The sequence below is a fragment of the Salmo salar genome, unplaced genomic scaffold (assembly GCF_905237065.1).
Source record: "Salmo salar unplaced genomic scaffold, Ssal_v3.1, whole genome shotgun sequence".
In the NCBI taxonomy this organism is placed as follows: domain Eukaryota; kingdom Metazoa; phylum Chordata; class Actinopteri; order Salmoniformes; family Salmonidae; genus Salmo; species Salmo salar.
This window is the reverse complement of record NW_025547539.1, coordinates 25,001-42,280: the sequence shown is the minus strand read 5'-3', so window position 1 is coordinate 42,280 and position 17,280 is coordinate 25,001. Positions and strand designations below refer to the sequence as shown.

At 42.4% G+C, this 17,280-nt stretch overlaps 1 protein-coding gene across 1 annotated transcript in view; it reads right to left on the bottom strand.

The window, feature by feature from the left end:
* Positions 1 to 17,280, bottom strand: part of LOC106608421 (F-box/WD repeat-containing protein 7) — a 34,113-nt gene that overhangs the window by 8,823 nt on the left and 8,010 nt on the right. The window contains 3 exon segments of the mRNA XM_045711332.1: positions 333 to 446; positions 11,014 to 11,150; positions 16,981 to 17,104. Of these exon segments, the coding sequence (XP_045567288.1) occupies positions 333 to 446; positions 11,014 to 11,150; positions 16,981 to 17,104 (375 nt within the window).

Sequence of the window (17,280 nt, the reverse complement as noted above, 5' to 3'; positions counted from 1 at the left end):
GTGCTCGGTACCGCTTTCCGTGAGGTAGCAGAGAGAACAGTCTATGACTTGTGTGACTGAAGTCTGACAATTTTTGGGGCCCTTCCTCTGACACCGCCTGGTATACAGGTCCTGGATGGCAGGAAGCTTGGCCCCAGTGATGTACTGGGCCGTACGCACTACCCTCTGTAAGCGCCTTAAGGTCGGATGTCGAGCAGTTGCCATACCAGGCGGTGATGTAACCAGGTCAGGATGCTCTCGATGGTGCAGCTGTAGAATATGATGCTCTACACACTATCAACTATGTTGTCCTTCCTTTACATGAAAACATCCGTGTGGGTACGTGGCCTTACCTTGCCGGTGAGGGCGGACCAGACTTTGAGAGTGTTGTCGTCAGAACCACTGACGATGAGGTCACCGCAGAACTGTAGACACGTGATCACATGATCGTCATGACCTTTTAACACCTGAGAGAGAGAGAGGTAGAATGAAGAGGTTAATCCAGAGAGATTATACAAACCTTTATTCCAGAGATCTCCAGTCCTCTCTATATAATACCTTAGGTGAGGTGATATCTCCAGTCCTCTCTATATAATACCTTAGGCGAGGTGATATCTCCAGTCCTCTCTATATAATACCTTAGGTGAGGTGATATCTCCAGTCCTCTCTATATAATACCTTAGGTAAGGTGATATCTCCAGTCCTCTCTATATAATACCTTAGGTGAGGTGATATCTCCAGTCCTCTCTATATAATACCTTAGGTGAGGTGATATCTCCCGTCCTCTCTGTGTGTTATATAATACCTTAGGTGAGGTGATATCTCCAGTCCTCTCTATATAATACATTAGGTGAGGTGATATCTCCAGTCCTCTCTATATAATACCTTAGGCGAGGTGATATCTCCAGTCCTCTCTATATAATACCTTAGGCGAGGTGATATCTCCAGTCCTCTTTATATATAATACCTTAGGTGAGGTGATATCTCCAGTCCTCTCTATATAATACCTTAGGTGAGGTGATATCTCCAGTCCTCCCTATATAATACCTTAGGTGAGGTGATATCTCCAGTCCTCCCTATATAATACCTTAGGTGAGGTGATATCTCCAGTCCTCTCTATGTGTTATATAATACCTTAGGTGAGGTGATATCTCCAGTCCTCTCTATATAATACCTTAGGCGAGGTGATCGCTCCAGTCCTCTCTATATAATACCTTAAGTGAGGTGATATCTCCAGTCCTCTCTATATAATACCTTAGGTGAGGTGATATCTCCAGTCCTCTCTATATAATACCTTAGGTGAGGTGATATCTCCAGTCCTCTCTATATAATACCTTAGGTGAGGTGATATCTCCAGTCCTCTCTATATAATACCTTAGGTGAGGTGATATCTCCAGTCCTCTCTATGTAATACCTTAGGTGAGGTGATATTTCCAGTCCTCTATATGTTATATAATACCTTAGGTGAGGTGATATCTCCAGTCCTCTCTATATAATACCTTAGGTGAGGTGATATTTCCAGTCCTCTATATGTTATATAATATCTTAGGTGAGGTGATATCTCCAGTCCTCTCTATATAATACCTTAGGCGAGGCGATATCTCCAGTCCTCTCTATGTGTTATATAATACCTTAGGTGAGGTGATATCTCCAGTCCTCTCTATATAATACCTTAGGTGAGGTGATATCTCCAGTCCTCTCTATATAATACCTTAGGTGAGGTGATATCTCCAGTCCTCGCTATATAATACCTTAGGTGAGGTGATATCTCCAGTCCTCTCTATATAATACCTTAGGTGAGGTGATATCTCCAGTCCTCTCTATATAATACCTTAGGTGAGGTGATATCTCCAGTCCTCTCTATATAATACCTTAGGCGAGGTGATATCTCCAGTCCTCTCTATATAATACCTTAGGCGAGGTGATATCTCCAGTCCTCTCTATATAATACCTTAGGCGAGGTGATATCTCCAGTCCTCTCTATATAATACCTTAGGCGAGGTGATATCTCCAGTCCTCTATGTTATATAATACCTTAGGTGAGGTGATATCTCCAGTCCTCTCTATGTGTTATATAATACCTTAGGTGAGGTGATATCTCCAGTCCTCGCTATATAATACCTTAGGTGAGGTGATATCTCCAGTCCTCTCTATGTGTTATATAATACCTTAGGTGAGGTGATATCTCCATTCCTCTCTATATAATACCTTAGGTGAGGTGATATCTCCAGTCCTCTATGTGTTATATAATACCTTAGGTGAGGTGATATCTCCAGTCCTCTCTATATAATACCTTAGGCGAGGTGATATCTCCAGTCCTCTCTATATAATACCTTAGGCGAAGTGATATCTCCAGTCCTCTATGTTATATAATACCTTAGGTGAGGTGATATTTCCAGTCCTCTATGTTATATAATACCTTAGGTGAGGTGATATCTCCAGTCCTCTCTATGTGTTATATAATACCTTAGGCGAGGTGATATCTCCAGTCCTCTCTATATAATACCTTAGGTGAGGTGATATCTCCAGTCCTCTCTAAGTGTTATATAATACCTTAGGTGAGGTGATATCTCCAGTCCTCTCTATATAATACCTTAGGTGAGGTGATATCTCCAGTCCTCTCTATGTGTTATATAATACCTTAGGCGAGGTGATCGCTCCAGTCCTCTCTATATAATACCTTAGGTGAGGTGATATCTCCAGTCCTCTCTATATAATACCTTAGGTGAGGTGATATCTCCAGTCCTCCCTATATAATACCTTACGTGAGGTGATATCTCCAGTCCTCTCTATATAATACCTTAGGTGAGGTGATATCTCCAGTCCTCTCTATATAATACCTTAGGTGAGGTGATATTTCCAGTCCTCTATATGTTATATAATACCTTAGGTGAGGTGATATCTCCAGTCCTCCCTATATAATACCTTAGGTGAGGTGATATCTCCAGTCCTCTCTATGTGTTATATAATACCTTAGGTGAGGTGATATCTCCAGTCCTCTCTATATAATACCTTAGGCGAGGTGATATCTCCAGTCCTCTCTATATAATACCTTAGGTGAGGTGATATCTCCAGTCCTCTCTATGTGTTATATAATACCTTAGGTGAGGTGATATCTCCGGTCCTCTCTATGTGTTATATAATACCTTAGGTGAGGTGATATCTCCAGTCCTCCCTATATAATACCTTAGGTGAGGTGATATCTCCAGTCCTCTCTATATAATACCTTAGGTGAGGTGATATCTCCAGTCCTCTCTATGTGTTATATAATACCTTAGGCGAGGTGATCGCTCCAGTCCTCTCTATATAATACCTTAGGTGAGGTGGTATCTCCAGTCCTCTCTATATTATATAATACCTTAGGTGAGGTGATATCTCCAGTCCTCCCTATATAATACCTTAGGTGAGGTGATATCTCCAGTCCTCTCTATGTGTTATATAATACCTTAGGTGAGGTGATATCTCCAGTCCTCTCTATATAATACCTTAGGTGAGGTGATATCTCCAGTCCTCGCTATATAATACCTTAGGTGAGGTGATATTTCCAGTCCTCTATGTTATATAATACCTTAGGTGAGGTGATATCTCCAGTCCTCTCTATGTGTTATATAATACCTTAGGCGAGGTGATATCTCCAGTCCTCTCTATATAATACCTTAGGTGAGGTGATATCTCCAGTCCTCTCTATGTGTTATATAATACCTTAGGTGAGGTGATATCTCCAGTCCTCTCTATGTGTTATATAATACCTTAGGTGAGGTGATATCTCCAGTCCTCCCTATATAATACCTTAGGTGAGGTGATATCTCCAGTCCTCTCTATATAATACCTTAGGTGAGGTGATATCTCCAGTCCTCTCTATGTGTTATATAATACCTTAGGCGAGGTGATCGCTCCAGTCCTCTCTATATAATACCTTAGGTGAGGTGATATCTCCAGTCCTCTCTATATAATACCTTAGGTGAGGTGATATCTCCAGTCCTCCCTATATAATACCTTACGTGAGGTGATATCTCCAGTCCTCTCTATATAATACCTTAGGTGAGGTGATATCTCCAGTCCTCTCTATGTGTTATATAATACCTTAGGTGAGGTGATATCTCCAGTCCTCCCTATATAATACCTTACGTGAGGTGATATCTCCAGTCCTCGCTATATAATACCTTAGGTGAGGTGATATCTCCAGTCCTCTCTATATAATACCTTAGGTGAGGTGATATTTCCAGTCCTCTATATGTTATATAATACCTTAGGTGAGGTGATATCTCCAGTCCTCCCTATATAATACCTTAGGTGAGGTGATATCTCCAGTCCTCTCTATATAATACCTTAGGTGAGGTGATATCTCCAGTCCTCTCTATGTGTTATATAATACCTTAGGCGAGGTGATCGCTCCAGTCCTCTCTATATAATACCTTAGGTGAGGTGATATCTCCAGTCCTCCCTATATAATACCTTACGTGAGGTGATATCTCCAGTCCTCGCTATATAATACCTTAGGTGAGGTGATATCTCCAGTCCTCTCTATATAATACCTTAGGTGAGGTGATATCTCCAGTCCTCCCTATATAATACCTTACGTGAGGTGATATCTCCAGTCCTCTCTATATAATACCTTAGGTGAGGTGATATCTCCAGTCCTCTCTATATAATACCTTAGGTGAGGTGATATTTCCAGTCCTCTATATGTTATATAATACCTTAGGTGAGGTGATATCTCCAGTCCTCCCTATATAATACCTTAGGTGAGGTGATATCTCCAGTCCTCTCTATATAATACCTTAGGTGAGGTGATATCTCCAGTCCTCCCTATATAATACCTTACGTGAGGTGATATCTCCAGTCCTCTCTATATAATACCTTAGGTGAGGTGATATCTCCAGTCCTCTCTATATAATACCTTAGGTGAGGTGATATCTCCAGTCCTCTCTATGTGTTATATAATACCTTAGGCGAGGTGATCGCTCCAGTCCTCTCTATATAATACCTTAGGTGAGGTGATATCTCCAGTCCTCTCTATATAATACCTTAGGTCAGGTGATATCTCCAGTCCTCCCTATATAATACCTTACGTGAGGTGATATCTCCAGTCCTCTCTATATAATACCTTAGGTGAGGTGATATCTCCAGTCCTCTCTATATAATACCTTAGGTGAGGTGATATTTCCAGTCCTCTATATGTTATATAATACCTTAGGTGAGGTGATATCTCCAGTCCTCTCTATATAATACCTTAGGTGAGGTGATATTTCCAGTCCTCTATATGTTATATAATACCTTAGGTGAGGTGATATCTCCAGTCCTCCCTATATAATACCTTAGGTGAGGTGATATCTCCAGTCCTCTCTATATAATACCTTAGGTGAGGTGATATCTCCAGTCCTCTCTATGTGTTATATAATACCTTAGGTGAGGTGATATCTCCAGTCCTCTCTATATAATACCTTAGGTGAGGTGATATCGCCAGTCCTCGCTATATAATACCTTAGGTGAGGTGATATTTCCAGTCCTCTATATGTTATATAATACCTTAGGTGAGGTGATATCTCCAGTCCTCCCTATATAATACCTTAGGTGAGGTGATATCTCCAGTCCTCTCTATGTGTTATATAATACCTTAGGTGAGGTGATATCTCCAGTCCTCTCTATATAATACCTTAGGTGAGGTGATATCTCCAGTCCTCGCTATATAATACCTTAGGTGAGGTGATATTTCCAGTCCTCTATATGTTATATAATACCTTAGGTGAGGTGACATCTCCAGTCCTCCCTATATAATACCTTAGGTGAGGTGATATCTCCAGTCCTCTCTATATAATACCTTAGGTGAGGTGATATCTCCAGTCCTCTATGTTATATAATACCTTAGGCGAGGTGATATCTCCAGTCCTCGCTATATAATACCTTAGGTGAGGTGATATCTCCAGTCCTCTCTATATAATACCTTAGGCGAGGTGATATCTCCAGTCCTCTCTATATAATACCTTAGGTGAGGTGATATCTCCAGTCCTCTCTATGTGTTATATAATACCTTAGGTGAGGTGATATCTCCAGTCCTCTCTATATAATACCTTAGGTGAGGTGATATCGCCAGTCCTCGCTATATAATACCTTAGGTGAGGTGATATTTCCAGTCCTCTATATGTTATATAATACCTTAGGTGAGGTGATATCTCCAGTCCTCCCTATATAATACCTTAGGTGAGGTGATATCTCCAGTCCTCTCTATGTGTTATATAATACCTTAGGTGAGGTGATATCTCCAGTCCTCTCTATATAATACCTTAGGTGAGGTGATATCTCCAGTCCTCGCTATATAATACCTTAGGTGAGGTGATATTTCCAGTCCTCTATATGTTATATAATACCTTAGGTGAGGTGATATCTCCAGTCCTCTATGTTATATAATACCTTAGGTGAGGTGATATCTCCAGTCCTCTATGTTATATAATACCTTAGGTGAGGTGATATTTCCAGTCCTCTATGTTATATAATACCTTAGGTGAGGTGATATCTCCAGTCCTCTATGTTATATAATACCTTAGGTGAGGTGATATCTCCAGTCCTCTATGTTATATAATACCTTAGGTGAGGTGATATTTCCAGTCCTCTATGTTATATAATACCTTAGGTGAGGTGATATCTCCAGTCCTCTATGTTATATAATACCTTAGGTGAGGTGATATCTCCAGTCCTCTCTATATAATACCTTAGGTGAGGTGATATTTCCAGTCCTCTATATGTTATATAATACCTTAGGTGAGGTGATATCTCCAGTCCTCTCTATATAATACCTTAGGCGAGGTGATATCTCCAGTCCTCTCTATATAATACCTTAGGTGAGGTGATATCTCCAGTCCTCTCTATGTGTTATATAATACCTTAGGTGAGGTGATATCTCCAGTCCTCTCTATATGTTATATAATACCTTAGGTGAGGTGATATCTCCAGTCCTCTCTATATAATACCTTAGGCGAGGTGATATCTCCAGTCCTCTCTATATAATACCTTAGGTGAGGTGATATCTCCAGTCCTCTCTATGTGTTATATAATACCTTAGGTGAGGTGATATCTCCAGTCCTCTCTATGTGTTATATAATACCTTAGGCGAGGTGATATCTCCAGTCCTCTCTATATAATACCTTAGGCGAAGTGATATCTCCAGTCCTCTCTATGTGTTATATAATACCTTAGGCGAGGTGATATCTCCAGTCCTCTCTATATAATACCTTAGGCGAGGTGATATCTCCAGTCCTCTCTATATAATACCTTAGGCGAGGTGATATCTCCAGTCCTCTCTATATAATACCTTAGGCGAGGTGATATCTCCAGTCCTCTCTATATAATACCTTAGGCGAGGTGATATCTCCAGTCCTCTCTATGTGTTATATAATACCTTAGTTGAGGTGATATCTCCAGTCCTCCCTATATAATACCTTAGGTGAGGTGATATCTCCAGTCCTCTCTACATAATACCTTAGGTGAGGTGATATCTCCAGTCCTCTCTATATAATACCTTAGGTGAGGTGATATCTCCAGTCCTCTCTATATAATACCTTAGGTGAGGTGATATCTCCAGTCCTCTCTATATAATACCTTAGGTGAGGTGATATCTCCAGTCCTCTCTATATAATACCTTAGGCGAGGTGATATCTCCAGTCCTCCCTATATAATACCTTAGGTGAGGTGATATCTCCAGTCCTCTCTATATAATACCTTAGGCGAGGTGATATCTCCAGTCCTCTCTATATAATACCTTAGGTGAGGTGATATCTCCAGTCCTCTCTATATAATACCTTAGGCGAAGTGATATCTCCAGTCCTCTATGTTATATAATACCTTAGGTGAGGTGATATCTCCAGTCCTCTATGTTATATAATACCTTAGGTGAGGTGATATTTCCAGTCCTATATGTTATATAATACCTTAGGTGAGGTGATATCTCCAGTCCTCTATGTTATATAATACCTTAGGTGAGGTGATATCTCCAGTCCTCTCTATGTAATACCTTAGGTGAGGTGATATCTCCAGTCCTCTCTATATAATACCTTAGGTGAGGTGATATTTCCAGTCCTCTATATGTTATATAATACCTTAGGTGAGGTGATATCTCCAGTCCTCCCTATATAATACCTTAGGTGAGGTGATATCTCCAGTCCTCTCTATATAATACCTTAGGCGAGGCGATATCTCCAGTCCTCTCTATGTGTTATATAATACCTTAGGCGAGGTGATATCTCCAGTCCTCTCTATGTGTTATATAATACCTTAGGCGAGGTGATATCTCCAGTCCTCTCTATATAATACCTTAGGTGAGGTGATATCTCCAGTCCTCGCTATATAATACCTTAGGTGAGGTGATATCTCCAGTCCTCTCTATATAATACCTTAGGTGAGGTGATATCTCCAGTCCTCTCTATATAATACCTTAGGCGAAGTGATATCTCCAGTCCTCTATGTTATATAATACCTTAGGTGAGGTGATATCTCCAGTCCTCTATGTTATATAATACCTTAGGTGAGGTGATATTTCCAGTCCTATATGTTATATAATACCTTAGGTGAGGTGATATCTCCAGTCCTCTCTATGTGTTATATAATACCTTAGGTGAGGTGATATCTCCAGTCCTCTCTATGTAATACCTTAGGTGAGGTGATATCTCCAGTCCTCTCTATATAATACCTTAGGTGAGGTGATATTTCCAGTCCTCTATATGTTATATAATACCTTAGGTGAGGTGATATCTCCAGTCCTCCCTATATAATACCTTAGGTGAGGTGATATCTCCAGTCCTCTCTATATAATACCTTAGGCGAGGCGATATCTCCAGTCCTCTCTATGTGTTATATAATACCTTAGGCGAGGTGATATCTCCAGTCCTCTCTATGTGTTATATAATACCTTAGGCGAGGTGATATCTCCAGTCCTCTCTATATAATACCTTAGGTGAGGTGATATCTCCAGTCCTCGCTATATAATACCTTAGGTGAGGTGATATCTCCAGTCCTCTCTATATAATACCTTAGGCGAGATGATATCTCCAGTCCTCTCTATATAATACCTTAGGTGAGGTGATATCTCCAGTCCTCTCTATGTGTTATATAATACCTTAGGTGAGGTGATATCTCCAGTCCTCTCTATGTGTTATATAATACCTTAGGTGAAGTGATATCTCCAGTCCTCCCTATATAATACCTTAGGTGAGGTGATATCTCCAGTCCTCTCTATATAATACCTTAGGTGAGGTGATATCTCCAGTCCTCTATGTTATATAATACCTTAGGCGAGGTGATATCTCCAGTCCTCCCTATATAATACCTTAGGTGAGGTGATATCTCCAGTCCTCTCTATATAATACCTTAGGCGAGGTGATATCTCCAGTCCTCTCTATATAATACCTTAGGCGAGGTGATATCTCCAGTCCTCTCTATATAATACCTTAGGCGAGGTGATATCTCCAGTCCTCTCTATATAATACCTTAGGTGAGGTGATATCTCCAGTCCTCTCTATATAATACCTTAGGTGAGGTGATATCTCCAGTCCTCTCTATATAATACCTTAGGCGAGGTGATATCTCCAGTCCTCTCTATATAATACCTTAGGCGAGGTGATATCTCCAGTCCTCCCTATATAATACCTTAGGTGAGGTGATATCTCCAGTCCTCTCTATATAATACCTTAGGCGAGGTGATATCGCCAGTCCTCTCTATATAATACCTTAGGCGAGGTGATATCTCCAGTCCTCTCTATATAATACCTTAGGCGAGGTGATATCTCCAGTCCTCTCTATATAATACCTTAGGTGAGGTGATATCTCCAGTCCTCTCTATATAATACCTTAGGTGAGGTGATATCTCCAGTCCTCTCTATGTGTTATATAATACCTTAGGCGAGGTGATATCTCCAGTCCTCTCTATATAATACCTTAGGTGAGGTGATATCTCCAGTCCTCTCTATATAATACCTTAGGCGAGGTGATATCTCCAGTCCTCTCTATGTGTTATATAATACCTTAGGTGAGGTGATATCTCCAGTCCTCTCTATATAATACCTTAGGCGAGGTGATATCTCCAGTCCTCTCTATATAATACCTTAGGTGAGGTGATATCTCCAGTCCTCGCTATATAATACCTTAGGCGAGGTGATATCTCCAGTCCTCTCTATATAATACCTTAGGCGAGGTGATATCTCCAGTCCTCTCTATATAATACCTTAGGCGAGGTGATATCTCCAGTCCTCTCTATATAATACCTTAGGTGAGGTGATATCTCCAGTCCTCTCTATGTGTTATATAATAACTTAGGTGAGGTGATATCTCCAGTCCTCTCTATGTGTTATATAATACCTTAGGTGAGGTGATATCTCCATTCCTCTCTATATAATACCTTAGGCGAGGTGATATCTCCAGTCCTCCCTATATAATACCTTAGGCGAGGTGATATCTCCAGTCCTCTCTATATAATACCTTAGGCGAGGTGATATCTCCAGTCCTCTCTATATAATACCTTAGGCGAGGTGATATCTCCAGTCCTCTCTATATAATACCTTAGGCGAGGTGATATCTCCAGTCCTCTCTATATAATACCTTAGGCGAGGTGATATCTCCAGTCCTCTCTATATAATACCTTAGGCGAGGTGATATCTCCAGTCCTCTCTATATAATACCTTAGGTGAGGTGATATCTCCAGTCCTCTCTATATAATACCTTAGGCGAGGTGATATCTCCAGTCCTCTCTATATAATACCTTAGGCGAGGTGATATCTCCAGTCCTCTCTATATAATACCTTAGGCGAGGTGATATCTCCAGTCCTCTCTATATAATACCTTAGGTGAGGTGATATCTCCAGTCCTCTCTATATAATACCTTAGGTGAGGTGATATCTCCAGTCCTCTCTATGTGTTATATAATACCTTAGGCGAGGTGATATCTCCATTCCTCTCTATATAATACCTTAGGTGAGGTGATATCTCCATTCCTCTCTATATAATACCTTAGGCGAGGTGATATCTCCAGTCCTCCCTATATAATACCTTAGGCGAGGTGATATCTCCAGTCCTCCAGTTGCTCTCTATATGGTGCTGTTGTACGTAGGCACTCTTCCAGGGTGAGTGGAGGAAACCAGGTTTAAGAGTCTTTCTTCTCTTCACAACCAGGGGCTCTTCAATACCTGGTTAAACAACATTATTACTGACATAAAACAGGGTTAAATAACAGTATTACTGACATAAAACAGGGTTAAGTAACAGTATTAATGACATAAAACACAGGGGTTAAATAACATTATATATATATATGTCACTTTTTGATGTGACCTGACCAAATTCACATATAAAATGTGTGTAATAGATCTGTCATGAGGTAGAATCTGTCACTCTCATTGAAAGCAATTCTACGTCTGTTCTATGTGATCTATTTCTATGCTTCATAGAAACATTAACACACAGATATGGGGGTGGTAGCAATAACATTATTGTTGAAAACCAGGGGCTCCTCGATACCTACAGAGAAATATAGTTAAATAAATAACATTACCAAGAGACAGAGAGAGAGACAGAGAGAGACATCAAGCATCTTTGCTATCGCTAGCTCAATGGTATGGGTTTAATGTAATGCTAAAAGCTATTGCTAGCTGCTAACGCATTGGGTATGGGAGTAATGTAATGCTAAAGCTATCGCTAGCCACTAAGCTCATTGGTATGGGAGTAATGTAATGCTAAAGCTATCGCTAGCTGCTAATGTACTGGTATGGGTGTAATGTTAGCGATAAATCCATCTGACAGGCAGAGAGCCCAGTGCTACTCACAGACAGACACAATGAGAGCTGATGCCCTGCAGAGTGGATGAGTGGTCAGTCAGAGGTGTGTGTGTGTGTGTGTGTGTGTGTGTGTGTGTGTGCCATCTTGCTAGATCTTTCTAGATGGTGCCAACAAACACAAATCGCCCTGCCAAATTTCTCGCAGTATTTTGTCTTTTTTGTTTGTTATTTCTTAAATGATTTGCTCAGAACCTAAAAAAATAAAAATTATTACTTACTGCCGGAATTTTTTTTTTTTGGGGGGATATTAATTAGATCGGCAGTCATTCAACAGAAATCTGAGCAGAAATTCGACTTCCCTGACGTGGATCCGTTGTTTGACCTTCCCGATGCAGCTCTATTCATCCCGGGGGGGGTTTGCACCAAAACGCCAACGCCGGACGTAGAGGACTGGGGTCCTAACCAGACTTCAGCGGAGTGCATACCATCCACCGATTCCGAGTATATTACTCTAACGGTCAGTCCCTGGACAATAAAGTTGACGAGCTCAGGGCGAGGATCTCCTTCCAGAGAAATTATATATTTATTGCATGTGGAGACTTTAATAAAAGAAATCTGAGGAAAATGCTACCGAGATTCTATCAACACACCTCCTGTGCTACACGGACCCTCGATGATTGCTACTATCCCTTATGGGATGGCAACATGGCCCTCTGCCGCCCTACCTTCGACAAAATCAGATTATGCCTCCATTCCGCTCCTCTCGAACTATAGGCAGAAACTTAAACAGGAAGTTCCCTTGGTAAGGACTGTTCAACATTGGTCTGACCAACCGGAATCTATGCTTCAAGATTATTTTGATCACGCAGACTGCAAAATGTTCGGGTCGCCTCAGAATAGTATCGACATATACACTGACTTGATGACTTGGTTCATAGAAGATGTTGTTCCCACTGTGACGAAGTACAATTTATCCAAAGCAAAAACCGTGTACAGATGACAGCTTACGCGCCAAGCTGAAAAGCGCGAACCACCACATTTTACCAAGGCAAGGTGACTGGGAACACGGACGTGTACAAACAGACCAGCTATGACCTTCGTAAAGGCAATCAAGGAGAGAAACGACATTACAAAGTAGAGTCACAATTCAAAAGGTTCAGAAACGAGACGTAAGTGGCGAGGAATCCAGAAAAATCATGAATTATAAAGGAAAAGCCAACCACATTGCAGGCCGACCCCAAGTGGTGAAGGTAGGCAACGACACCTCCTCCACGCTGATCCTCAACACTGGGACCCCACAAGGGTGCGTGCTCCTCCCCCTCCTGAACTCCCTGTTCACACACGACCACGCAAGTCTCCAACTCAATCATCAAGTTGGCCGACGACACAAGAGTGATAGGCCTGATTACCAACAATGAGACAGCCAACAGGGGAGGGTGGTGAGGGCCCTGGCAGAGTGGTGCCAGGAAAATAACCTCTCACTCAACAAAACAAAATGATCGTACAATTCACTGATAATAATGCTCGTGTCGACGTGCCCGGAAATGCATGCAATAAGCAAGTTAGCTATCTGCTTAGCTAGCTAACTATGTGACCTGTTAGTAAAGATTACATCAAATCAAAATTACATTTTATTGGTCACATACACATGGTTAAATCAAATCAAACTTTATTTGTCACATGCGCCAAATACAACAAGTGTAGACCTTACTGTGAAATGCTTACTTACAAGTCCTTAACCAACAATGCAGTTCAAGAAGAGTTAAGAAAATATTTAGCAAATAAATCAAAGTAAAAAATAATACAAAGTAACAATAAAAATAACAATAACGAGGCTATATACAGGGTATTACGGTACAGAGTCAATGTGGAGGCTATATACAGGGTATTACGGTACAGAGTCAATGTGGAGGCTATATACAGGGGGTACCGGTACAGAGTCAATGTGGAGGCTATATACAGGGTGGTACCGGTACAGAGTCAATGTGGAGGCTATATACAGGGTATTACGGTACAGAGTCAATGTGGAGGATATATACAGGGTATTACGGTACAGAGTCAATGTGGAGGCTATATACAGGGTATTACGGTACAGAGTCAATGTGGAGGCTATATACAGGGTGTTACGGTACAGAGTCAATGTGGAGGCTAAATACAGGGTGTACCGGTACCGAGTCAATGTGGAGGCTATATACAGGGGGTACCGGTACCGAGTCAATGTGGAGGCTATATACAGGGGTACCGGTACCGAGTCAATGTGAAGGCTATATACAGGGGGTACCGGTACCGAGTCAATGTGGAGGCTATATACAGGGTATTACGGTACAGAGTCAATGTGGAGGCTATATACAGGGTATTACGGTAAAGAGTCAATGTGGAGGCTATATACAGGGGGTACCGGTACAGAGTCAATGTGGAGGCTATATACAGGGGGGTACCAGTACAGAGTCAATGTGGAGGCTATATACAGGGGGTACCGGTACCGAGTCAATGTGAAGGCTATATACAGGGGGTACTGGTACAGAGTCAATGTGGAGGCTATATACAGGGTATTACGGTACAGAGTCAATGTGGAGGCTATATACAGGGTGTTACGGTACAGAGTCAATGTGGAGGCTATATACAGGGGGTACCAGTACAGAGTCAATGTGCAGGGGTACAGGTTAGAGGTAATATGTACATATAGGTGGGGGTGAAGTGACTATGCAAAGATAATAAACAGCGAATGGGTAGCCATTTGATTAATTGTTCATCAGTCTTATGGCTTGGGGATAGAAGCTGATAAGGAGCCTTTTGGTCCTAGACTTGGTGCTCTGGTACCGCGTGCCGTGTGGTAGCAGAGAAAACAGTCTATGACTTGGGTGACTGGAGTCTGACAATTTTATGGGCTTTCTTCTGACACCGCCAATTATATTAGGTCTGGGCCGTACGCACTACCCTCTGTAAGCGCCTTACGGTCAGATGCCGAGCAGTTGCCACACCAGGCGGTGATGCAACCGGTAAGGATGCTCCCGATGGTGCAGCTGTAGAACTTTTTGAGGATCTGGGGACGCCAAATCTATTCAGTCTCCTTAGGGGGAAAAGTTTTTTTTGTGCCTCTTCATGACTGGTCCAAAACACACAAAGGCATTCTATAGATAGATAGATCGTTGGTGAAGTGGACACCAAGGAACTTGAAGCTCTCAACCTGCTCCACTACAGCCCCGTCGATGAGAATGGGGGCGTGCTCAGTCCCTCCTTTTCCTGTAGTCCACGATCAGCTCCTTTGTCTTGCTCACATTGAGGGAGAGGTTGTTGTCCTGGCACCACACGACCAGGTCTCTGACCTCCTCCCTATAGGCTGTCTCATCGTTGTCGGTGATCAGGCCTACCACTGTTGTGTCGTCAGCAAACTTAATGATGGTGTTGGAGTCGTGCCTGGCCATGTAGTCATGGGTGAACAGGGAGTACACAGGAGGGGACTGAGCACGCATCCCTGAGGCGCCCCCGTGTTGAGGATCAGCGTGGCGGATGTGTTGTTACCTACCCTTACCACCTGGGGGCGGCCCGTCAGGAAGTCCAGGATCCAGTTGCAGAGGGAGGTGTTTAGTCCCAGGATCCTTAGCTTATTGATGAGCTTTGTGGGTACTATGGTGTTGAACGCTGAGCTGTAGTCAATGAACAGCATTCTCACATAGGTGTTCCTTTTGTCCAGGTGGGAAAGGGCAGTGTGGAGCACAATAGAGATTGCATCATCTGTGGATCTGTTGGGGCGGTATACAAATTGGAGTGGGTTTAGGGTTTCCGGGATGATGCTGTTGATGTGAGCCATGACCAGCCTTTCAAAGCACTTCATGGCTACAGACGCGAGTGCTACGGGTCGGTAGTCATTTAGGCAGGTTGCCTTGATGTTATTGGGCACAAGGACTATGATGGTCTGCTTGAAACATGTAGGTATTACAGACTCAGTCAGGGAGAGGTTGACCATGTCAGTGAAGACACTTGCCAGTTAGTCCGCGCGCACGGTCTGACTACACGTCCTGGTAATCCGTCTGGCCCAGCGGCTTATTAAAGGTTTTGTTCACATCAGCTACCGAGAGCATTGTCACACAGTCATCCAGAACAGCTGGTGCTCTCATGCATGCTTCAGTGTTGCTTGCCTCGAAGAGAGCATAAAAGGCATTTAACTCGTCTGTTAGGCGTGTGCGTCACTGGATAGATCGTGTCTGGGTTTCCCTTTGTAGTCTGTAATAGTTTTCAAGCCCTGTCAGAGCCGGTGTAGTACGATTCAATCTTAATCTTCTTAATTAATTATTGATGCTTTGCCTGTTTGATGGTTCATCTGAGGGCATAGCGGGATTTCTTATAAGTGTCCGGATTAGTGTCCCGCTCCTTGAAAGAGGCAGCTCTACACTTTAGCTCAATGATGCCTGTAATCCATGGCTTCTGGTTGGGATATGTACGTACAGTCACGATGGGGACGACGTCATCGATGCACTTATTGATGAAGCCGGTGACTGAGGTGGTGTACTCCTCAATGCCATTGGATGAATCCCGGAACATATTCCAGTCTGTGCTAGCGAAACAGTCTTGTAGTGTAGCATCCGCATCATCTGACCACTTCCGTATTGAGCGAGTCACTGGTACTTCCTGCTTTAGTTGTTGCTTGTAATCAGGAGAATAGAATTATGGTCAGATTTGCCAAATGGAGGGCGAGGGAGAGCTCAGTAGCTCAGTTGGTAGAGCATGGTGTTTGCAACGCCAGGGTTGTGGGTTCGATTCCCACGGGGGCCGGCACAGAAAAAAAATAAATGTATGAAATTGTATGAAATGTATGCATTCACTAATGTAAGTCGCTCTGGATAAGAGCGTCTGCTAAATGACTAAAATGTAAAATGTAAAAAAAAAATCTCTGTGTCTGGAGAAAAGGTGGTCTAGAATCGTTTTTCCCCTCTGGTTGCACATGTGACATGCGTGAGTTGTACCCTCCTCTCTGTGTGTGTGGTATGTACCCTCTATGTATGTATGTATGTGTGTGTGTGTGTGTGTGTGTGTGTGTGTGTGTGTGTGTGTGTGTGTGTGTGTGTGTGTGTGTGTGTGTGTGTGTGTGTGTGTGTGTGTGTGTGTGTGTGTGTGTGTGTGTGTGTTATGTATGTATGTATGTATGTATGTATGTATGTATGTATGTATGTATGTATGCATGCATGTATGTATGTATGTATGTATGTGTGTGTGTGTGTGTGTGTGTGTGTGTGGTACCTACCCTCCTCTCTACCCTTCTCCCTCCACAGCATGTTGTCCTCAGCCAGTATCCTCCAATAGGAACAGGTCTGAGCAGCCTGCATCAGATCCCTGGGCTCCAGGAAGGTCAGGACATACAGGGCCAACTACAGGAGAGAAACACACAGTCATACCAACTACAGGGCCAACTACAGGGCCAACTACAGGGCCAACTACAGGGCCAACTACAGGAGAGAAACACACAGTCATACCAACTACAGGGCCAACTACAGGACCAACTACAGGACCAACTACAGGAGAGAAACACAGTCATATCACTGAC